Source organism: Lepidochelys olivacea, assembly GCF_965140295.1.
Source record: "Lepidochelys olivacea isolate rLepOli2 genome assembly, chromosome: 6".
Lineage (NCBI taxonomy): Eukaryota > Metazoa > Chordata > Testudines > Cheloniidae > Lepidochelys > Lepidochelys olivacea.
The window spans coordinates 89168542-89192120 of NC_140416.1; the positions used below are offsets into that span (position 1 = coordinate 89168542).

A 23579-nucleotide genomic window follows, 5' to 3' on the forward strand; every position below is an offset into this window, starting at 1 on the left:
GAATGACAGATAGCAGTGTATATGGGAGGGACTTACTCTGCCTATCAGAGAGACCAGGTGGGTGAGGAAATATCTTTTGTTGGACCCACTTCTGTTGGAGAGAAAGAGACCAGCTTTCAAGCTTACATAGAGCTCTTTTTCAAGTCTCTGGGTAAGCTCAAAAACCTCTCTCTCTCTCTCTCTCCAACAGAAGTGGGTCCAATAGAAGATATTACTTCACCTGCCTTGTTTCTCTAATATCTTGCAACCAGCATGGGTACAAAAGCACAGCTTACTCTGTTTATGGCATTTCTGGGGCACCCACCACCATAGTATCTAAGCCCTTCTGTGACTTATGCCTCTCTTGTCTAGTGATATAGCACCTGGGCTAAGCTTAAAGGGTTCCTGTTTCATAGGGGCTAGAGCTTTCAGTGTTGATAGTGGATTTAGGGCAGCAGATGACCCTTTGGAGGTCTTGGAGAAGAGGAATTTGACTCCGCAGCTGAACCCAAGCAAAGGACAGGAGAGGGTTTAACCCAGGGGCACTAATAGGTTGATTTTGTCCAAAGACAGTCTAAAATGTATCCCAATTTCTTTTCTGGCCAGGTTGATTTGGGTTGTACTGAAGGATAAGCCACTGCTGTGTGTGGACCTGTGCTTAAATGTCCTGAGTACACAGACTGATCAGCTCAGCCAAGACTGAAAGCTGGCCTCTGCCACAGTCTCCAAAATACTACTGAATGACAGCTGCACACCACGCTGTTGTGTGGAAAAAGTGCAGTTAAAATTAGTCAGATGCTCTTCCACACTGCAGTCTGGGGGGCACAGCTAGCTGAGCAGGGATACTGGGAGGAACAGAGTATTGTGACAGGAGGGCACCTCGTCCCTTTTTTCTGCCATCTAATGGCATCTAAAAAGAAGTAGAAGCCAGCTTCATCCTGGGGTTGCTGGCATTGGTCAGTCAGTGCTCTCAGGGGGTTTAAGTGCAGCTTAACAGCATGTGTAGAGGGCACTAAGTAATTAAATTTCACTTGTTCAGACTGGATTTTTGCATCTTGTGGGCTGCAAGACAATCAGCTTTTTCCCAGCCAGTGTGACTGGAGTCTCGGAGTGTGTGTGTACGTCAGAGTGAGCTGGGAGGGTGATAATTCCACTGGAGTCCCCTTAAAAAGCCATTAAATCAGTGAGTGGCTTTATCTAATAATGGTGACGATAGAGAGTTAATTAGAGAGATTACTGTAAATTCACTTTCTCTAAGGTTTTTCTCCTTCTACTGTTACTTGAGTTAAGTGGCTCTACATATTGGTTCTGTAAAGCAGTAGGTGTAGTTAATCCCTTTAAGCCAAGTTTTGTGAAAGCTCTCTTTTAAAGGTCCGGGCAGTTGTAATGTCACAGTCGCTGGTCGTAGCACATGCCATGCCCATGTGGATGATTTGATTTAAGATGGGGACAAAGCCAGGGCTCCTACCACTCGAGGTGAAAGAGAATGAATCTGTTTTCTGTGGTTTATAGCCTCTATATAGGCCATTAGAGGGCGACACCTGACAGTGCCCAGTGGAGGGTACGATGGTGACGCATTCAGGCTGCTCAGTGCATGTGCATCAAATCAACGTTATTCGTTCAGATGAGATGTAAAACCAAGGTCCTGGCCACCTGTGGTTGTTAAAACATCATGTTGAGCTTTGAGCAAAGGCTGCCTGCATTTTAGTACTGGATGAATGATTCCTATATTCACACAGTTAATAAAGTGCTTTGGGATCCTATTTATTAATTATGTATGTAGTGCTGTAGAACACATCAAGTGAGTATCTGCTCCAGAGAGTTTAAAGCCCAAGATATCCTCCAGAATGAAAGGCAACATAGCAGTGTAACTTATTGTGAGAGACCGCTGCTGTCTCCTGGACAGAATCAGAACTACTCCATGTTGACATAGGAAATGAAGATTCTCCAGTAGCAGAAATTGTAGGGACCTGTGCTTTGGAAGTGGAAGAGTGAGTCCTATACCTGCTGCCCCATGAAGTTCTTCTTTGAGTGCTGGTCCCTGTGTTTATTCCACTCTGGTGTACACATGTACTCCAAGCACTGAGACAGGAACGTTCTTGCTAGCACTGTCCATTGGCTGTGACTGCGCCCTTCCTTTTCTGGAGCTCCAAACCAAGGGTATAAGGGGCAGGGCAGCCTCTCCACTTCCTTTCCACCATGGCATGTTCTGAGGCGGAACCCTTCAGTGTGCAAGGAGCCGATCCGTCGCTAATTTGTAAATATAAAGTTTTGTTACCTGCTAGTTAATAGTTTTAGTTAGTATTTAGAGATTCCCTGCTCCCCCACCCATATGTGACATAGATTATACCCAGGATTGTGAGCTTCTGGAATTCTATCTCCTGCCCCTGGGCTTTCCCAGTCAGTGATGACCATCAGAGGAGCCTGTACTGACTCAGAGAAGCGCACTTAGCGGAGATGTGCCCTATCAGCCTCTCCTTTCCCAGCCAAACCATGCCAGTGTGGGAATATAGACATAAGAAACTTCTGATGGTGTGTGCAATGAAGCCACAGTCTGATCTGGGCTAGGGAGTCCCGTCCCATCCCTGCCATGCTAGTCCAAGATATCTAGGGCCATGTGTACACTTACTGGTAGATTGGCACTGCTGCGATGGATGCAGCAGTGTCGATTTGGTGGGACTGTTGAAGAACCAATGGCAGTGTGCTCTCCTGTCGACTCCTCCAACTTCCCGAGATGAGTAAGGTAGGTCAGTGGGAGAGTGTCTCCTGTTGACACAGTGCGGTGTAGACACCGTGGTAAGTCGACCTACTCACATAACTGAAGTAGTGTAACTTAGGTTGACTTACCATGGTAGTGTAGACAAAGCCTACAAGTGCACCTCCTAGCACTGTGACTTTCAGTGCAGGAGTGACCATGTGTAGAGAGAGTAGGATGCAGTGTTGAGTACCAGAGAGAAATCCCTCTCCAACTACACCTCTGAGAGGAGGACTTATTCCCTGACATCTTCTGTGTCCGGTGACTCTTCATGCCCTGTTCTGAGAGGCTGAGGAGCCCTTAAGAGTCATGGTGCTGATCCACAGGTTCCGAGCAGCAAAGTTCCTCTATTTTGGCACTGTCCACAGGAGCAGGTCTGTCATTGGTGCTGAGCAAGGAGAAATTCTCACAGTTCAGAGCAATACTGCATCTGTATTCACCCTCTGTGAACATACAATTTTAGGTTTCTGGCTCCCCAGCCATCACCTCTCTTGGGCAGAGATGCTTATCTGTCTCCCTTCTGACTGGAATTTTTCCAAGCTGCAGTGTTCCCTGCCTATACTGTGTTGTTCCCCAGCAAGTCAGAGCATCTAAACAGGCCTGCATCTGTGCTTTGCTTGCTCCTCAGAGGCTATAAACAGCATAATTGCTCCTCATCGTATGTTACCATACAGCTCTTTCTAAGCAATCACATTTATTCTTAAGATGAAACCATTCTGGAAAAAACTTACTCAAACAATAGAAGAATCTACACGCACGGTGAAAGCTTTCCAGAAGTCACTTATCAGTTGTATCATGAAACCCTAACACTCTCTCTAGACACTAAACTTAACTAACCGTTATTCTCTAGTCTAAAGAAGTTTGTCTTACCCAATATTTTCTGTGGTGACTTCAACTAAGGTTGTCTGAGATCCTGTTTCCATGCATGTAAATGCACTGCCGGTTCACTTCCTAAATGCAGGTGTCTTCTTTGCCTCCCTTATATTCCCAAATTCATTGTCTGTATTCAGATACAGTATAATTGCCAATGGCTTGTTTTTCCTGTGCGCTGCTTTCCTGTTGCCTTCATATCTCTTTGATAACTTTGTATGTAAATGGATATCCATGTGTTAGCTTACAGTGCTCAATTTGCATCCGGCAGAGAGAAAGCTGAATAAACATCTCTTGTCTGAAAGAAAACAAGTTTCTCCACTTCCACTGTGACTAGAATCTAAGAACATATTTTCAGTATATATACATAACTCCTTACATAGTATCTGTACATATATTTCACAACAATAACAATGACCAGTGTGACCCTTGCTTTCATGTAAGACCTCACATGACATTTTTTGTAGAACATACCAGAATCAGGTTATTATTGTAACCCCCTTGCCAGTTGGCATTAAAGAGTCCTTGGGTCACAGAGCCCCAGGCACGAATAGTACCGTCATGCTCTCATAAGGAAGCATTAGCTTCCAAAGGCCTTCCTATACCAGCTCCGACAGCAAGGAGAGAAAAGAGTTCTCCCCCACCACAACCCCTGACTGGTGATAGTACACTACCCTGGAGAATATCATCCTTCTAGATCCGCAATCTCCCATCTTATCAAACCCGATCCTTACAAGGAAGATTCTGACCCACTGTTGATCCACATACACTATGACAGGAGAAGTTGCTGTCCTATTTCCTCCACTAGTAGGGGCCTTTCAGCATCAACTATACTGATGGCACCACAATTAGAAATGGAACCTTCTACATTTTCCTCCTGGGGGGAATTTGACATTGGGAGAAACCAGCATTACCTCCACTGAGAGATGTCAGCCCTGATAGAAGATCCAGAATCTCCTGGGCCTCCCCATGGCCTTGCAATGTGGTGTAACCTCCTTGTGACTGTTGGTACCTGTCATAAATATAAAGGGAAGGGTAAACCCCTTTGAAATCCCTCCTGGCCAGGGGAAAGCTCCTCTCACCTGTAAAGGGTTAAGAAGCTAAAGGTAACCTCGCTGGCACCTGACCAAAATGACCAATGAGGAGACAAGATACTTTCAAAAGCTGGGAGGAGGGAGAGAAACAAAGGGTCTGTCTGTCTGTAGTCGTCTTGGCCGGGGACAGAACAGGAATGGAGTCTTAGAACTTTTAGTAAGTAATCTAGCTAGGTATGTGTTAGATTATGATTTCTTTAAATGGCTGAGAAAAGAATTGTGCTGAATAGAATAACTATTTCGGTCTGTGTATCTTTTTTGTAACTTAAGGTTTTGCCTAGAGGGGTTCTCTATGTTTTTGAATCTAATTACCCTGTAAGATATATACCATCCTGATTTTACAGGGGGAATTTCTTTATTTCTATTTACTTCTATTTTTTATTAAAAGTCTTCTTGTAAAACACTGAATGCTTTTTCATTGTTCTCAGATCCAAGGGTTTGGGTTTGTGGTCACCTATGCAAATTGGTGAGGCTTTTTATCCAACATTTCCCAGGAAAGGGGGGGTGCAAGTGTTGGGAGGATTGTTCATTGTTCTTAAGATCCAAGGGTCTGGGTCTGTAGTCACCTAGACAAATTGGTGAGGCTTTTTACCAAACCTTGTCCATGTCAAGGTTCCTCCCCCACTCTGAACTCTAGGGTACAGATGTGGGGACCTGCATGAAAAACCTCCTAAGCTTATCTTTACCAGCTTAGGTCAAAACTTCCCCAAGGTACAAAATATTACCCCCGTTATCCTTGGAATGGCCGCTACCACCACCAAACTAATACTGGTTACTGGGGAAGAGCTGTTTGGACGCGTCCTTCCCCCCAAAATACTTCCCAAAACCTTGCACCCCACTTCCTGGACAAGGTTTGGTAAAAAGCCTCACCAATTTGTCTAGGTGACTACAGACCCAGACCCTTGGATCTTAAGAACAATGAACAATCCTCCCAGCACTTGCACCCCCCCTTTCCTGGGAAATGTTGGATAAAAAGCCTCACCAATTTGCATAGGTGACCACAAACCCAAACCCTTGGATCTGAGAACAATGAAAAAGCATTCAGTGTTTTACAAGAAGACTTTTAATAAAAAATAGAAGTAAATAGAAATAAAGAAATTCCCCCTGTAAAATCAGGATGGTATATATCTTACAGGGTAATTAGATTCAAAAACATAGAGAACCCCTCTAGGCAAAACCTTAAGTTACAAAAAAGATACACAGACCGAAATAGTTATTCTATTCAGCACAATTCTTTTCTCAGCCATTTAAAGAAATCATAATCTAACACATACCTAGCTAGATTACTTACTAAAAGTTCTAAGACTCCATTCCTGTTCTGTCCCCGGCCAAGACGACTACAGACAGACAGACCCTTTGTTTCTCTCCCTCCTCCCAGCTTTTGAAAGTATCTTGTCTCCTCATTGGTCATTTTGGTCAGGTGCCAGCGAGGTTACCTTTAGCTTCTTAACCCTTTACAGGTGAGAGGAGCTTTCCCCTGGCCAGGAGGGATTTCAAAGGGGTTTACCCTTCCCTTTATATTTATGACAGTACCTATTGCCCTGGGAATCTTTTCAACCTATGTTTGACCCCTCTCATTGGCCTGACTGGGGACCATGGACCCCATACAAGCAATATCCTGGATCAGTACGGTCATATCAAGAGTCCATCCTCCTCCCCCAGATACCAGCCTGAGCTCCTTCAGGAGTTCACGGAGGAAGAAGAGCCAGGTCCAGCAGTACTTCCGGTCCTGTGAGGAATATTCTGATGAGGTGGTTGAGGGAGCCTCACCATCTCTGCCAGATAACCACAAACTTCCACGACCTCTTAAGGAGTGTTGCTAACATGGTCCAGATTCCTCTGGGGAAGGTCCAGGGGCCACCTTACAAATTCCTTGACATTTTACAGAGTACAGGTTCTAGGAGGGTGGTGCTCCTCATAAACGAGGCCATGCTAGAGCCCGCCAAAGTCACGTGGCATACTTTGGCAACATGTACCTACCCCTAAGAGGGCAGAAAAGAAGTACTTTGTCTCAGCAAAAGGAGCAGAATTTTTATTCCTGCACCCTGCCCAGAACAGTTTGGTTGTTCAGGCTGCCACTGAAAGGAGTAGGCAACAACACTTGAGGTCATCTCCCCCTGTCAAGGAGGCTAAATCTTTGGATGTCCTTGGAAGGAAGGTATTTATGTCAACCAGCCTGCAATTCCAAATTGCCAATTATCAGGAGTTAGTTTCAAAGTAACTACTCAAAATTTTCAGAATTCAGAGACAAGCTCCATTGGAAGTCCAGAGCACAATTTCAAACCTTTATTAATGAAGGTAGACTGGTTGCAAGAGCAGCCCTCCAAGCCTCAGTAGAAGTAGCTGGTACAGCCTTGTGGTTGATGGCAACTGCATTCATAATGTGTCCAGAGTCCTGGCTTCACTCTTTGGGATTCCCCAGAGAAGTTCAGTCTACAGTTGAAGATTTGCCCTTCAACAGGAACAACTTATTTAATCAAAAGATGGATGAGTCATTATACACATTAAAGGGCCCTCTGCTCCCTAGGTTTTTATACTATAGCACCAAAGAGGAATTATCACAGACAACCTTACATGCTTAGAGAAGCACCAAAACCCTTCAACCACCAGAGAGGATGGGAACTGCCATGAAAGTGACAGAGGATGCAGCAAAACAAACACAAACTCCTCCTTCCTTCTGCTTCCAACCTCCTGACAACAAATTTCTTCGTAAGGACCTCTGAGAGCTGCGAACCAACCCAGATGCCATATCCTCTGACCTCCAAAATCCAATTTGGTGGCTACCAAGCTTATTTTTTTTGGCATATATGGTAAATAACAGGTAAATGGGTTCTCAGCATCATTTATTGCAGCTATACCATAGAGTTTCTCTCCCCTTCCCTGCCAAAAGCCCTTTCCCTTTTCCTTTTCAGGGACCACTCTCACAAGAAAATAACTCATTCAGGAGGTAGACTCCCTACTTCAGCAGGGAGCCCTAGAGCTGGTACCCCTCAACATTGAGGAAAGGGCTTTTATTCCAAATATTTCCTCATTCCTAATAAAAAGGGAGTATGGAGACCCATCTTAGACCACTAGCAACTCAATGTCTGTATCTGCAGATTGAGATTCAGGATGGTCACCTTGGAATCGATAATTCAATTCCTAAACGGAGATGAGTGATGCATGGCTCTTGACATGAATGATGCCTATTTTCAAATAGATATCCACCCTTTCCTGCTAGATTGAAGAGCCCATTATTAAATATTTGTTCCCCATGTAGGTAGTTATAAACTGTGATCAAGTCATCCTTAACCTTCTCTTTCTTAAGTGAAATAGATAGAGTTCCTTGAATCTATCACTGTAAGGCAGGTTTTTTAATCCTTTCATCATTCTGGTGGCTCTTCTCTGAACCCCCTCCAATTTATAAACATCCTTGTTGAACTGTGGACACCAGAACTGGACACAGTATTCTAGCAGCAGTTGTATCAGTGCCAAATCCAGAGGTAAAATAAACTCTCTACTCCTGCTCAAGATTCACCTGTTAAGGCATCCCAGGATTGCATTTGCTCTTTTGATCACAGCGTCACACTGAGAGCTCATGTTCAGCTGATTAAAACATTTTTGGGGTCATGGTAAGTATAATCACTTCTTCCTGGGATAGATAGGTTAGCATGGCCTTGGTTCTTTGTTCCCAGAAAGAATGGATGTATGTGGGAGTCCCCTTCACTCTGTTCTCTTCTCAGGAATGATTACAGATGCCTCACTCTTAGGATGGGGTGCCCATCTGGATGAACACACAGCACAAGGAACATGGATGTCTTGTGAGTCCAGGATGTATGTAAAACTCCTGAAAGTGAGAGCTGTCTGAGAGGTCTGCAAACAGTTCTTACCATTCACCAGATTACCCTATCAGCAATATACCTCCCAGGAATACACACTACACTGGAGAACAGCCTCAGCAGTCACTTTTCAATCAACCACGTATGGGAGTTATACATTTCCACGGTGTGGAGCATATTCAGACACTAGGGACACCTGTCGTGGGACCTGGTTGCATCATGAGAAAACAAGAAATGCAAGATGTACTGCTTCAGAGGGGCATGAGGTTAGGACTCCAAGGGAGATTACTTTCTATCCCTATGTGTGGGACACTTAAAGTATGCCTTCCCTCCCATCCCACTCTTACTTTGAGTTCTCAGGAGGATTCAGCAGGATAGGGTGGTGATCATCTTCATGGATCCCAGATGGCCCAGACAGTTTTGGTTCCCCAAACTTCTCCATCTATTAGCCCATCCACCCATCAGTATCCAGTATTTCCAACACCTCTTTACACAGGACAAGATAAGACATGCCAACCTGGACTCCCTACCGCTCATGGCTTGGTATTTGGATGGGCACTGAGCTAGAGCAGACATGTTTGGTAGCCGTTCAAGCCATCCTTAAAAAGAGCAGGCAGTAATCCACCAGAAAGTGCTACTTAGCTCAGTGGAATATATTTTCTCTTTTGAGCTCAATATCACTAGATCTTCCCACAAGAATTAGAGATTCACACTATTTTAGACTGTTTTTAGATCTGCTCAACTTGAAAACCTTAGGTCTTTCACTTAGTTCCTTAGGAGTACAGGAAGCAGCAGTTAGCCCTTGCCACCATCCAGTTGACTGCTGCTCCATTTTCACCCATCCAGTGACTGTATGTTTTCTAAAGGATCTAGTAAGAACTTTCCCTCAAGGAACTAAGCCTGCTTCAACATGGGATCTTAGCTTGGGCCTCTTGATATTAACCAAGGCACTGTTTGAACCATTAGTGACAAGCTTGCTGTCCCTCTTATCTGTGAAAGTCACCTTTCTAGTAGCCATCACTTCAACTTGAAGGGTAAGGGCCCTTAAGGCTGATACACCACACACAATATTAAATAAGGATAAGATTTGTTGAGACTGCACCCAAAATTCACCCCCAAACTAATCTCAGACTTTCACCTAAACCAGACAATTTGCTTAGCTGTCTTTTTTACCAAAGCCACATGCCACCAATGAAGACAGGAGACTTCATTCCCTGGATGTATGCTGGGTGTTGGCGTTCCTCCTACACAGAATAAAATCATTTAGTAAATTGCTTGGATTGTTCATTTCATTGGCAGAATGGATGAAGTGCAAACAATCTCTTCTCAGAGGTTTTCTAAGTGGATTTCAGGCTGTTTCCTGCTCTGTTCCTAGTTAGCTGATATCCCTGCTCAGCAAGGGGCTGCTCGACTAGAGCTAAGGCAACTTTGGTAACCTCACTTCATGAAGTGCCACTCGTTCACATCTGTAAAGCCGCAACATGCAATTCTAGCCATATGTTCACATGAAATTATGCCCTAGTGCAAGCCTCTGCAGCTGATGCATACTTTGGCTTGGTGGTCCTTCAGTCATCAATACCTCATATGCCCACTCTTCAGTGAGTACTGCTTGTCATTCACCAACAGTGGAATCCACATACAGACTAGCTATCAGGTCTGGGTTCTAAGTGGTCAGGTCTGGTGATTGTAACGGTGGTTGAGAACGATTACCAAGGGTCAAAGCCAGATGTAGAGTCAAGACTGGGCCAAGAGCAGCACTGAAACCAGGGTCTGGAGACAGGCCGTGGGTCAGAATCAGGGTCAGAGTCCGTAGACAAGCCGAATCAGGATTGTTGTCAGAGACTTGAGGCAGGCTGAAAGTCGAAACCAGGTTGGAGTCAGTCCAAGTGTCTGGAGGTCAGGAGGTAGGAACAGGGCTGAAACAGGTTTGGAATAGGACATGGAGAAAGCTGAAGCAGTCTGGAACAAGACATGGGCAAGGGTGGGGCAAGAAAATGGACAGGATTGAATGCAGCTGGGAAGCGTAGGGAGTCTGTAACACCACAAGGCAGCAGGAGGGTTCCAAGTGGAGTGGTGTTGTTGCACAGAGTAACTCGCAGCTCTGGTGGTGAGAGTGAAATACCTGTGCCTGGTGGGTCATCTGCCTTTGGCCCTGCCCAGAGGCTGCTGCAGTATGCCTGAGGGTTGAGTCACGGCAGGCCCTGCTAGATGTATGAGTCATTGTAGCTGAGTGAGCAGCCCTGGTCCAGTTGCGAGTTTGCCTCACACCAGCACTCAAAAGAAGGAGAAAAAGTTACTCCACCGACTGGAGTATTTCGAGATATGTGGCCCCTGTCTGTATTCCACTACCCACCCTCCTTCCCCTCTGCTTCAGATCCTTTACATCTGATTCACAGTAGAGAAGGAACTAGAGCGGCAGGCAGCCTGCACTGCCTCTTATACCCTTTGATTAGAGCATGGCACGGCACAGACCAACGGACATTGCTAGCAAGCATCTTCCAGTCTCAGGTGCCAGAAAAACATGCATACCCGGCTGTGGAATACAGATAGGGACCACACATCTTGAAGAACTCCAATTTCTACACAGGTAAGTAATCTCTCTTTACTGGTGACCCTGGCATGCAGCACATTGACAGCCATGATATTCTTATATGGTGATGGATTTCTTACAGTATTGTAAATATTAAACAAATTAAATACACTGTGCCAAACTCATCTCTGCTGCAACTCCATTGAAACCAGTGGAAAGACATCAGGAATGTATCTGGTCATGATATTTGGGGAGGAGATCTGAAATAAGCATGAGGGATGAAATCCTGACCCAATTGAAGTTAATAGCAAAATTCCCATTCACCTTATGGAGCCAAGGTCTCACTCTAGGTAACCATAAATGTAACAATCCTCAAAGTACGGGGACTCCCAAGCTTCTAGGTGATAATGCTAAGAATTCAGATCTTTCAGAGTCTAGCTTGACCCAGACTGAGACTGGTAGCAGGTACTCAGAGAGTACAGACAAAAAACACCCCACGCACTGTCACTGGAGTGTCTCAGCTGATTTTAATCACAAAGATCTAAGCTAACTTGATCTGCAGCCTTCCTTCCCACTGCAACAGCAACGCCACTCAACAGTTTAGGATAGGAAGTGAAGAAGAATCTTTGATCCATGTGAACTTGCAGAGGTAAATGAAAGTGGCATCATGGCATTACCCATATATTAATTCCAACGTTAACACCTTGACACATAAAAAGTGCTTTTTTGACATCAGTAACCTCAAGTCTGGGGGATTTCCATCTCATCTAAAATATAGCCCCTGAGGTAACAGAGAGCCCCCTACTTCTCTACTGAAGCAGTGCATCAGAACTGAGTTAAAAGGAAGTGCACCCACTACTAAATTGTCAGCCACACTTCCTGCAGCACTTTCGTGGTCTTTGAAATCTTCTATCCAGATAATGACCCAGCCCGCACATGCTCAGCATGTATCTTCTCAAGTCGTATCCCAGGCTGTTGTATCAATCTACCGTACCTGAACTACTTTTATTAATATGTGTAAAGCTCCTAGTGGGGGCAATCAACCAATCAGATTGGCTGACTGAACGTGCCTGACCATACATGCCTCTGACAATGGAATTGTACATATATGTTCCATTATAGTTGTGTGAAGTGAGGAGCAAGGCAGAGTTGAGGATTATTACTTTTTAAATGTGTACAAAGGAATTGTGCTTCAGAATATGCCCACTTTTTGCCCTACCATAGGGACTTTTCTTGATTGGATGTCACCCTCTACAAAAAGTCTCCTCTTTCTTCCCACAAACTCTCCACTCCTCTTCCCCCTCCCCCCGCCGAATATTTGAATTGCTCCCCACTCATAGTAATTCAAACCGGGAGTAACCTGAGAGCCACATAGGTGTACTCTGGAGGGATGAGGTGGATTAGTAATAGGAGACAGAGCCATTCACTTCCCATTCAGCCCAGATCATTCCCATCTGATGGCTGGCTGGCGACTTGTGAGAAATGAATTGGTGAGTCTCGGTCTAGCTGCTAGAAGACAGGTGTCCACGGTGACTGGACACTAAGGAGGACAAGGACTGAAAAGGCCATGGAAACTGGATTCTGCATCCTAGAGCAGGTCTTTTCAGCCTGAGACAGGGCCGATGTATGGGGGAATCTTTCCCTGCTGTGGTTTATGCTGAACCTCTCCTTCAGCTGAACAGAAGCCTTTGCTCTCTGAGGCTCCCATGCTGGCACCTCTCATCAGTGCTGAAATTCACACACAAAATCTCTGACATACTTGTTATGGGCACGGCTATGATCTGAGCTCTAATATCATCCGCTTTGTTCCTCTCCATCCCCTTCATCCTCCTCTTTCCTTTTCCACCCCATCCAGGTGGCTGGGGCTGCACCTGACAAAGGCAGCAACCCTGCTGATCCTTCTTTCAACTGAGCTATTAGCATCAAAGAACAAAAGCAAACAGCACTGGCTTGCAGCTCAGCCCTGTACAAAGAGGCAAATAAATGGGTCCTTGTGTATAGGATAAAGCAAACCCTGCCTTGCCTTTTGTTGAGAGACAAACCTTCCTGTGTTTTGAAGTGCTCTGAGCCAGAGGAAGTGGATAAACGTCCAACCACATGAAACTGAACCCCCTGTTCATGGGCTTTTCATGAGCTGTGGGCTGTGTGTGTTCCAAGTTTAACAGGTGAGTCCTATACCACCTCCCCCTACTGGTAGGAGAGAGGGGAGGAAGGTGGGCTAGTGCTGAGGAAGAAGAGAGAAGTGGGGGCGGGGGAAAAGCTACTTGATACAGTCCTTTAAAAAACGTACTAGAAAACCTAGCCTTAAGGTTCTGAGCTTATGGGGAGAGAGAATATCTCAGGTTAGCAAAGATTTGAGGGGTGGGGAGAGGGCAAAAAGTCAGTTCCCAAAATCCAACTAGGCTGGGTGTAATGCACCTGCACCCTCCTTTCTCACTTTGTAGGGATACTCCTAAACACTGAACCATGCCTACTGTATTCTTCTTAAAGAGCCCTCTTGTGAAAGCTTGAGCTGTGCTCTGGCTGTTTGAACTGCTCACGAGAGCTGAGGTGCACACCATGCTGGTGTATTATTGTAAGGTATTACTGAGAGGGCTTGCAGGCTGTGTGCTCTTTTCTTTATGTTGAAACAAAAAAGCAAGTCTCCCAAGCATTTGTTTGAAAATAAAATGCAAGCAGTCTCACTGTGAAAGTCGGCTTTTGCGGGGGGGTAGGGGGGGGTGTCTGAGATGCAACAGTCTCTTTTTACACTTACAATAGCAAATAACTCTGTGGCAGTGTGGTGCTACAATGTAAATATTGCAAAGGTGTTGCAGTGGTGCATATATTGACTTTTTAATGGCAATTTTTGTATCTGGAGCAGCAAGGGCTTTCAAAAGAAGATAAGGGGGTGAGGGGAGGATTTTGTTCAGATTTGGGGGTTTGTATTTTTGGGGACACCCCCCAGATGAACAGTACTGGAAAAGGAAAGTGTAACTTACGCTTTATAAACCAAGGCCCCCATGCTGACTGTTCACCCTGATTACATTTGGAACTTGGTGCATTTGGAAGCCACATTTTGGTGGCTGTCTGTATAGCAAGTACCAGTGAGATGATAAACGCACGAGCATCTTCATGATTTTTTTAGTTAACAGAGAATTTAATGAGTGCTATTCTGAAAAGTGCATCAGTTACTGCCCCTCTTCTGTTGTTTGTTTAATGTGCCCTCCACCCCTAGCTGTCTTTGGCTTATTCTTTTCTTTGCCCTTCTCTTCTTCTGCTCCGTCCACCTCCCCAGGCTCTCCAGCAAACTCTTATGGGGCTCAGAGGTACTAAGTAGGCCCATACGCAGAATTCTGGTTCAGTCCAGAACTAAGCTCATAGATGCCATGCTATGGGACAGTGTAATGTTGGCTGTAACTAAGTCCAGGTCTACACTACAAAGTTAAGTCGACTTCATGTGAGTCAACTTTGAGCCTCCTATTAAAGCAAGTTGATCTTGCGTGTCCATGCTACGCTCATTGTGTCGGAGTGCGTGCTCACTATCAGAGCTTGCATCGAAGCATGGCGCACTGCACTGTGGGTAGCTATCCCACAGTGCATATAGCTGAGTGGAATTTTGGGTCGGGCTTGCAATGCCTTATGGGACCAAAACATTGGTGCGGATGGTTATGGGAACATGGGATTAGCCTCCCATGATGTACTTACCTCCCTCCCTCCCTCCCACCCTGAAATCAGTGGCAAATAATCCAAGCCTTTTTCACACCTTTTTTCGTAAACCCGGGTTACCCATGCGGACGCCATAGTATGATAAGCATGGACCCCACTCAGCTGTACACTGTTGTTGTGAGGATTACAAACACCTCACACCTTATCCTGCAGTATTTACCCAGCCAATACAGGAGCCACCACATGGAACCATGGGATGCCACACACGCAGCCCTGCTGGAAGACCTAAAGCGGAGCAGTTTGCAGTTGCTGGCGACAGTCACACATCACCTTGACATGGTTGAGCACCATTTTGGGGCCCAGGAAACAGGCGCTGACTGGCGGGACTGCATCGTTATGCAGCTGTGGGATGATGAGCAGTGGCTGCAGAACTTTTGAATGTGTAAGTCCACTTTCCAGGAACTGTGTGAAGAGCTTTCCCCAGCCCTGAAGTGCAGCAGTACTAAAGTGAGAGCTGCTCTGACAGTGGAGAAGCGAGTGGTGATAGCTCTGTGGAAGCTTTCAGTGCCAGACTGCTACTGGTCAGTGGGGCATCAATTTGGAGTGGGTAAATCTACCTTGGGAGCTTTTGTGATCCACGTTTGCAGGGCCATAAATAGACTTCTGCAAAGAAGGGTAGTGACTCTGGGCAACATGCAGGACACAGTGGATGGTTTTGCCGTGATGGGGTTCCCTAACTGTGGTGGGGCGATAGACGGAATGCATATCCCTCTCTTGGCACCAGACAGCCTTGCCAAAGAGTACGTAACCTACAGGGGTACTTCTCAATGGTATTGCAAATGCTAGTGGATCACAGGGGCCATTTCACTGACATCAATGTGGGATGGTCGGGAAAGGAGCATCACATGCACATCTTTAGCAACACAGGTCTGTTCAGAAAGCTGCAAGCAGGGATTTTCTTTCCAGACTGCAAAATAACCATTGATGATGTTGATCATGATCCTGGGAGACCCAGCCTACCCCTTGCTCCCGTGGCTCATGAAGCCATACACAGGCAGCCTGGACAGCAGTAAGGACCGGTTCAACCATAGGCTGAACAAGTTCAGAATGGTGGTGGAATGTGCCTTTGGATATTTAAAAGGTCACTGGCATTGTTTGTGTACTAGGTTAGACTCGGTGAAAGCAATATCCCCATTGTCATTGTTGCCTGCTGTGTGCGCTATGATATCTGTGAAACGAAGAGGAAAAAGTTTCCGCCAGGGTGGGGGATTGAGGCACATTGCCTGGCAGCCAATTTTGAGCAGCCAGACGCCAGGGCAATAAGAAGAGCACATTGAGGGGCTCTGCGTCTCCGTGAGGCTTTGAAAACCAGTTTCAGCATTGAGTCAGAGTAATGTGACACTGATCTGTGCTGTTCCTTACCAAACTGTCCCCTCCATTTCATTTTCTCCCCTGTAAACTCCACTCCTATCAGCCACCATGTGTTGAATAAATAGCCTTTTCTCCTCAATCTGTTAAGTTTTATTATGCGCACACACACACATAGAGACTGCAAAGAAAAGTAAAATAACCTGGGGTTAAAGGGCTGATAACACTGTGTGGGTGGGTGGGTGGGAAATAAGGAAAGTTTGGCTGCCAGGAATGCAAAGCAGAAAAGTAGCATTGACGGTGCATCCATTGTTTCTGGTGCAAGGTTAATTTTTTTTAATAAAAAAAACCCCCCACACCTCTCAGTACACTTTACTGCAAGCCACAACACAGTCACAACCGCTGGCTATTGTAAGAGTCAGTGTGCTGCTCCAGCCATGGTGAGTAAGGCCACGAGGCATGGGCGAGAGGTCTTGTGCTGCTGCTTTTGTGAAGACGTCCTTGGGATCACAGTTTGAAACTTGAGAAAAGCCCCCCTTCCCCTAGCAACCTGGATGGTGCTTGAGGACAGGCACCAGTGTAAAGCCCCACAAATAGTTTGTTTTTTAGAAAAGCGGCACCGGGTTGGGGGGAAAGGGAGACAAACAGGAACCCACCACCCCACCCCCCTTTTCTTTTTTCAATGCTGCTTGCAATACACGGTGATCCCTTCCAACTACAACCAGGGCACGCTTGGGAAAGGGTGGTTGTGTGACCCAGATTTCACCAAATGGGGCGGATTACTTGTTGAATCGTTTGCGGTTTAAGGGCAAGCATTGAAAATTTCCCTTTTCCCTTAGGTGACCCTACGCGGTATCACTTTCCTGAGGGTAACAGAGGTGGCAAGGGAGCAGATGCTGCAAGCATCTGGGTACAGACCTGGCCCTTATGCTGCAATGCTGTACGCTTCAATGATGCCAGCAGAGTGGAGTGGCACAGGAAAGTGTCCTACAGTGGTGGACAAAATAAGGCAGCCCTTCCCAGAAACCTCCTGCAGAGGATTTCAGAGTTCCAGGGGTGCCTTCCTCGGCATCACATTCCACTGCCTGTGAAGGGATCGGCTCCAGGGTTAAAAACAGTTCTTGGCTGTTGGGGAGAATGGATCCTCCGCTTGCCTGCCTCACATTCTCCTCCTTGTCAACAATGTCCTCCTCATTGCTCGAGGTTGCCCAGGGCTCCTGGGAGGTATCCACGGAGCATTTTGGGGTAGTTGTGGGGTCGCTGCCGAGAATCGCATGCAGCTCCTTAGAAAAGCAGAACGTTTGTGGGGCACAACCAGAACTCCCTTGTCTACTGGTGCACTTGCTGAAGCTCCTTTATTTTCATGCGGCATTGCTGCATGTCCCTGGTATAGCCCTTTACCCCCATGCAGTCTTGGCATACATGTCAGCATTTCTTCTGCTGGATCGGAGCTCTGCCTGCACAGACTCTTCTCCCCACACAGCAATGAGATCCACCACCTCCTGTGTACTCCATGCTGGAGCACGTTTGTGGCCTTGAGTCTCCATGATCAACTGTGCTGGCGAGCTCTCCACACTGATCAAACAGGAAATGAAAATTCAAAAGTTCCCGGGGCTTTAACAGGGGAGTGGCTGTTCCCTGTGAACGTGGCTGATGTGCAGTGGAGTTGAAAGTGCTCTCCAGAGCCGTTACAGTGGAGCACTGTGGGACGCCTCCTGGAGACCAATTCATTCAAATTACACAACACAGTGTCTACACTATCCACATGTCGACCCGTGGATGTTGAATTAAGCGCTACGCCTCTTGTGGAAGAGGAGTACAGAAGTTGACTTTACAGGCCACTTAGGTCAGCGGAAGGGACTCGGTAGTGTAGACATATACATTATTAGATTGACTTAACGCAGTTTATGTCAACCTAAGTTTGTAGTGTAGACCAGGCCTAAGTCTGGTTTCACGTCGTCTGGTTCCTCTTTCTGTTTGTTCATTTGAACACTAGGCTTGGGGTGAAGTCCCTGAGAGGAGGAGAACTTGGTACTGGATTTCTGTGTCTGCCTGGAATGGATTCTTGATGCAGCTACTGAATTATCAATAATAATTGTGATATCTCATCCTTCTCTATCATCTTTCTCCCTGAATGCTACCATCTCCCTAGCCTGCCATTCTGATCCCCCCCACAACCTCCCAGCATAAATCCGTCCAGTGGTTTCCAATCTACTTCTGCATTATGTTCACATTCCTCCACACTCATGTTCAAGGTTCATCTCCACTCTATATCTCTCCTCTTCTCTCATGCCATTTCCCGTTCCCACTGCACACTCTACTCATTGCACCTTGAATTTCCTCCCTGCACTTAAAAACTAGCTTCTTCCAGCCAGTCTTTCAGTGCCAGCTGTCCTTTCCTGTTCCCTTGCCAGCTCCCTAAAATACCAAACACAATGGTTAAAAAGTACACATAAAAATAAAATAAAACCCCCTGAACCCAGCAAGCATGCATAACCTAAGCAATCCAAATGAAATTATCTGGTTCTGCATTCTTCTCTTAGTCTGTATGTTGTCTTCTGTGGATTATTAACTCCTCAGGCAAGGACTGTGTTTAATATATCTATAAAGTGTCATGTATACCTGCTCCTGTGTACCTATTCTTTAAAGATCCCGAAGTCACTTAGAAAGTAACATACAGTGGCAATATGAACAGGGCTCACTTGCTCACCACTGAAATGTAGCCATTGCTGGAGTGGAACATGGCAACTGTGCCATAGCATTCTACAATATCACAACAGTTTAGGACAGAGAGTGGAGAATCTAATATCAAACTGAAACCTGACGGGGGATCTGGAGAGGAAGAATATATTATTCAAAGCTCGTATTAGGCCAAGTCACCCAGCATAGTGCACTCCTGGTCTTGTGGGAAAAGTACCAAGGGAACTTTAGTGACCTCAGGTGGTTAATATATCTTATCTAAAAGATACCACCTCCAGCAGCACAGCACCTCCATCACCACACTTCGGGCATTGGTTAGATACTTAGAGGGGAGAGTGCCACCTTTTGAATCAGAAGCTCTGCTTCCTGCTGCACTGTGAGTTTTTCCTTGGAGGATTCCACTCCTGTTCAAATACTGACCTAGCTAGATCCTGCATAGCTTGTGAGATCTCAGAGGCTCACCCCACAGGGGTTATGACAAGTGTAAGTGCATAGAATGAGACTAAATTGGTGATGGTGGGAAGAGAAGCAGGAATTAATTTTTCTCCATTCACTGGAGTTGATGGATTATTCATTGAAACTGACACCATAGCGCTTAAGATGTACCTATCCTATGATTGATATGGCCACTTACAAGTCCCTGCTTCTCTCCTTTTTAATGGACTTATTTATTCCAGGATTAATTTGATTGATTGGAAAAGGGATCCTGTGTCACACGAGGGGAAAACATATTGAACAGCTCTTGGTTTGAATCCAGAGTCCTGGGAAGAGACAACATGTGCAAACCTCTGACGCACAAACCCCACTGTCTGCAATGAAGGATGGTCACATGGAACGGTGGGCAGGAGGAATTAAAAGGAGAGGCTTTTTCTTTGGGACTGTATTCACAGCCCCGCAATAGGTCATAAATTCAAATGACCCTTCTTAAAGGGGGAGCAGTTTCCTTTCCCCTTTCTGAAAACGTGCTTGAATTTATGTGAAGTACAAAACCTGCTGTGGGCCAGTGAGTTTTTTGTTTGTTTGCATTTGTGCATGAAGCGCCATAGAATATTGTAACTGATATTCTTGCAGGAACAGGCTTGACTTGGGTCTATCTGATTCCAGAAGTGCACTTTCTCCAGACAGATATGATGGCAGATTCATTTTTACATGCACAGCGGAGGGGGAGCCAACCCCTATTCCCTTGCATGGGTGGGCATTTGGCTGCAGACGGGTGGCCTTCCAACAAACCTAATTACTTCTGGTTTTGCATGGAATTGATTTCCATGCAAGGATTCTGAGCTGGTGTGTGTGTGTGTGTGTCTCTAATGCTTTTCTCTCTCCTCTCTTTCTCTTTCCACATCTCCCTTCTGCTTCCCCTGAAAACGTCTCAACAGATGTCAATCATATTCCAGGTGAGTGTTATGTTCACTGAGCTGGAAGATTATTCTGGGGTGGGGTGGGGTAGGGAGTGAGAGTGGGTAGAAATCTCACGATGCTGGCTATGAGTGTTCAGAGCGAATGTTGTGCTGGGCACTGTGGGGGTTGGATTCCAAGGTCTTTGTATAGAGGTTCTCTATCTAGAGGTTCCCTTGCAAAATCTCTTTTGGCACAAAACTAAATAGACCAGTTATAGGAATGCTGTTAAGGTAAAAATCAGGTTTTGTAAAAAATTGTTCTCTGTGTTGCTAATATCCTGAAGCTGATTATTGCATTTGAAAAGCTGAAACATACTTTTGATCATTTTATAGTTTAATGTTTTTGGATTGTCACTCAGCTTGGGATGCTGAAATTTGCATAGTCAGTTTCACTTTCCAGTTTTAGTCTGTTCTATTTTCTGGCTCCAGAGCCAAAAGCTGTTGTGCTGGGTCTCCACCAACATAGATACGGGGTGGGGGGTGGGGTGGGGGGGAGGTTTGTTGGGTTTCTTTGCATAGTAAAAAGTGGTGAAAATATTCCTTGTCACACTGGGGTTTGTAAACTCTTCATCTGGGGTCTTGACAGTTTCCTTTCTATAGCATGTGAATGAATCAGATGAGAGGGAGAGAGAAAATGCAATTAAACTGGAGAGTTTATTTTCAGGATCTACCACCATGGAAATGTTCTTTCATAGAGAACTCCAGCAGCCAATCCCCACTCCACTCTCTCATCAATGAGGGGGAATGAATCCGCCATCTTCAGCTGGAAAAGGCTTTAACTGAGAGTGCTCGCTCCATGGTTCCCATTCTGCTGCCATTGAAACCAATGGGCCTGATTCTGATCTCACCTCTAGGAAGCTCCACTGGGTTCCTGATTTAGACTCAGAATGAGGGCTCAGTGGGAGTTTGGCCTTTGGCTTAAATGGGAGCAGGATTCTGGGTGACTGCTAAGCGGGTCGATCCTACCCTTCTAAGCCATATGTATAACTTGCCAACTCATGGTGTAACCCAAACACCTACTGGGTGTGGTGTTCTGTCCCATCTAATGGCACTGAGGGGAGACAGAGAGATTGTGACTGATTAGTCTGCTCTACAGCCTTAGCTAACTGAGATATGGCTTTTAGCTCATGCAGTAGGAGCTCATGCCTTTAGTTCCAGAGGTCCTAGGTTTGATCCCGTCCACCGATGACCACGGTCTGTCGGCATTGCAATGGCACCAGAATTGAACCTGAAAATACTTCTGCTTTTCTACCATTGAACAATCAGATTTTTCAGCCTGTTAGTTTCATCCACAGAATCTGTGTGGACAAGTGGTGTGGGTAAATCTCACTCCCCCAGCCCTTCTCAGCATCTCTCATTGGGGCCCCTTACTCATCATAGTTACTTTGTATTCTGTGAGTATCCAAGGAGGGGTTGTCACTGCATACCCAAAGTGTAGATAATAGGGAAGAAAGAGGCCACATGGCAAAAAATGGCCCCTTGAGATGCTGCAGAAAGAGAAACTCCACCAGCAAGACTCCTGCAAACAAGGACAACAGATTTTATCAGCCCCAGTCTGGGGAGTCAAGGAGCTTTTCCCTCTCAGCAGGTCAGATACTTGTCTCTGTTGCATGGAGAGGGGAAGCTAGGCCAGTGGCGTGAGGTGTGTCCAGAGATGTGGAAGGGTTGTGGGGTAACAGTCCCCTCCACTGTGCACTGGAGCTGCCTTTGTCCCCATGGCTGGCGTGGAAAGTGGAGTCAGGCTGACAATGACTCACTGTAGCTTGGCCCCTTCTTGGCCCAGTGGAATGGTTGATACTTTGTGCCATAAATGGCTGCTGTCTTGTACATCAAAAATACCTCCGTGTGGCTTGAATAGGCTGCAGAGGGTATATGAGCAACCAGATGGGGTGGGCCCAGCCAGCGGTAAACAGGGCAGGGATGAAAACGATGCTGTCATTGCTCTGGGTGGCCTGGAGAGGGAGAGCAGATGTACTGAAATCCACAGGGCAGAGTTTTGTTAACCTTGTGGCTCTCCATTTAGTGTTGAATGGGCTGCCCTGCCCTGCTCCCCCATTCTCCGATGTTCTCACAAGCGTTCGCACATCTGGACACACAGTGTTTATTTCCCCACACTCCCATGCATTCAGGCTCAGGATTTCTTGCACGCTTTCTCACATTCTTATTGTTATGTTCAGACACTTTTTCATATGCTGCCACACTCATATTCACATGTTCTCAATTCGATGCTTGCCTGTACCTTATTTTTTGAACTGTGATACCGGTCTATTCCAAGAAGGTCCTGCACTCCCTGTCCTGTCCTGTCCTCTCTCCTCCCTGCAGCCTGCACTTGTGTTGCTGCACAGGACTGGGCTATTTATGTAGAACACAGCCAGGTTTCCTTACCTACAGTCAGGGAGGTCTGCATTTTCTCTGTCCATGCCTGGGGCTTGCTCACTACCTTGTGAGCTAGCCAATCACAAGCCAGAGAGTGGAGCCCAGGGCTTCTGCCAAGCAACCGTTTTAACTGTTCACCGTTTGCAAGACAAATTGGGAATTTTATGAGCTAATGTAACTATTTACCCACAGGCAGCAGAAGGGCTGTAAAGGGCCCATTGATTAATTGATTAATTTTACTTGTTGAATAGACAGTAAAACAAGCTCCTGTGAACAGCCTGGTGCTGGCTTCTGCAAAGCACATGCTACAAAGGCTTTTCTCAGGCCAAGCCCCTGCAGGTGCAGGGAAATGGATCTTATTCAAAGCAAATAGTTACTTTACTTTTAGCATGAGCTCTCAGCCTGTGCGGTCTCTTTGCTGTTAAGAGGGGTCCCCTGAGAACTTGGGATAGCAGCTGGCATGCCTCTCTCCCCTTGAGAACGAGCTTCAGATCCTGCTTGGCTCACTTCACAAAGGAAATGAGTTCGTCAGGTGTTAATCTACCCCCTAAGTGGGGGCACTGTCCATTCACACAAGCATCACACAGAAAGCAGTGACGTCCAGAGGTTAGAGTGGGACACTGGGAGTCAGGGCTCTTGGGTCTGTGCTCAGCTGGGTCACTTGACTAGCTGTGTGGCCTTGAGGGCAAGTCATTTCCCCTCTTGTTGCTTCAGTTTTCCTGTCTGTAAATTAGGGATTACAGATCCTGGCTTACCTTCATAAAGTGTCCAGAACTCTGTGGATTGATATTTTTATCATTAAGTATCAGTTCATGCCATTGAGACCCAATAAAAGTGGTATGAGGATGCACAGCTATCGTGTGAGAGTAAAGCTCTCTTTCTCTTTCCCTATGGTGTTCATTACTTCCCCTGCTCCTCCTGTTCTTTCCCATTGGTCCAGGGGCCTGGGGTGAACAGTAATTTATTGAGAATAGACCAGTAGAACAGAGGAGCTTGTGAGGTGCCTCTAACATGCTGCTTATGGGGAGAGGGGGGCATTTAAGG

The 23579-nt window shown here is 46.0% G+C and overlaps 1 protein-coding gene across 1 annotated transcript in view; it reads left to right on the forward strand.

The window, feature by feature from the left end:
* NRXN3 (neurexin 3) overlaps nucleotides 1-23579 on the forward strand; it is a 1403073-nt gene that overhangs the window by 89566 nt on the left and 1289928 nt on the right. Inside the window, exon 3 of the mRNA XM_084630166.1 lies at nucleotides 20139-20156. Within this exon, the coding sequence (XP_084486292.1) occupies nucleotides 20139-20156 (18 nt within the window). The remainder of the gene's footprint in view (nucleotides 1-20138; nucleotides 20157-23579) is intronic.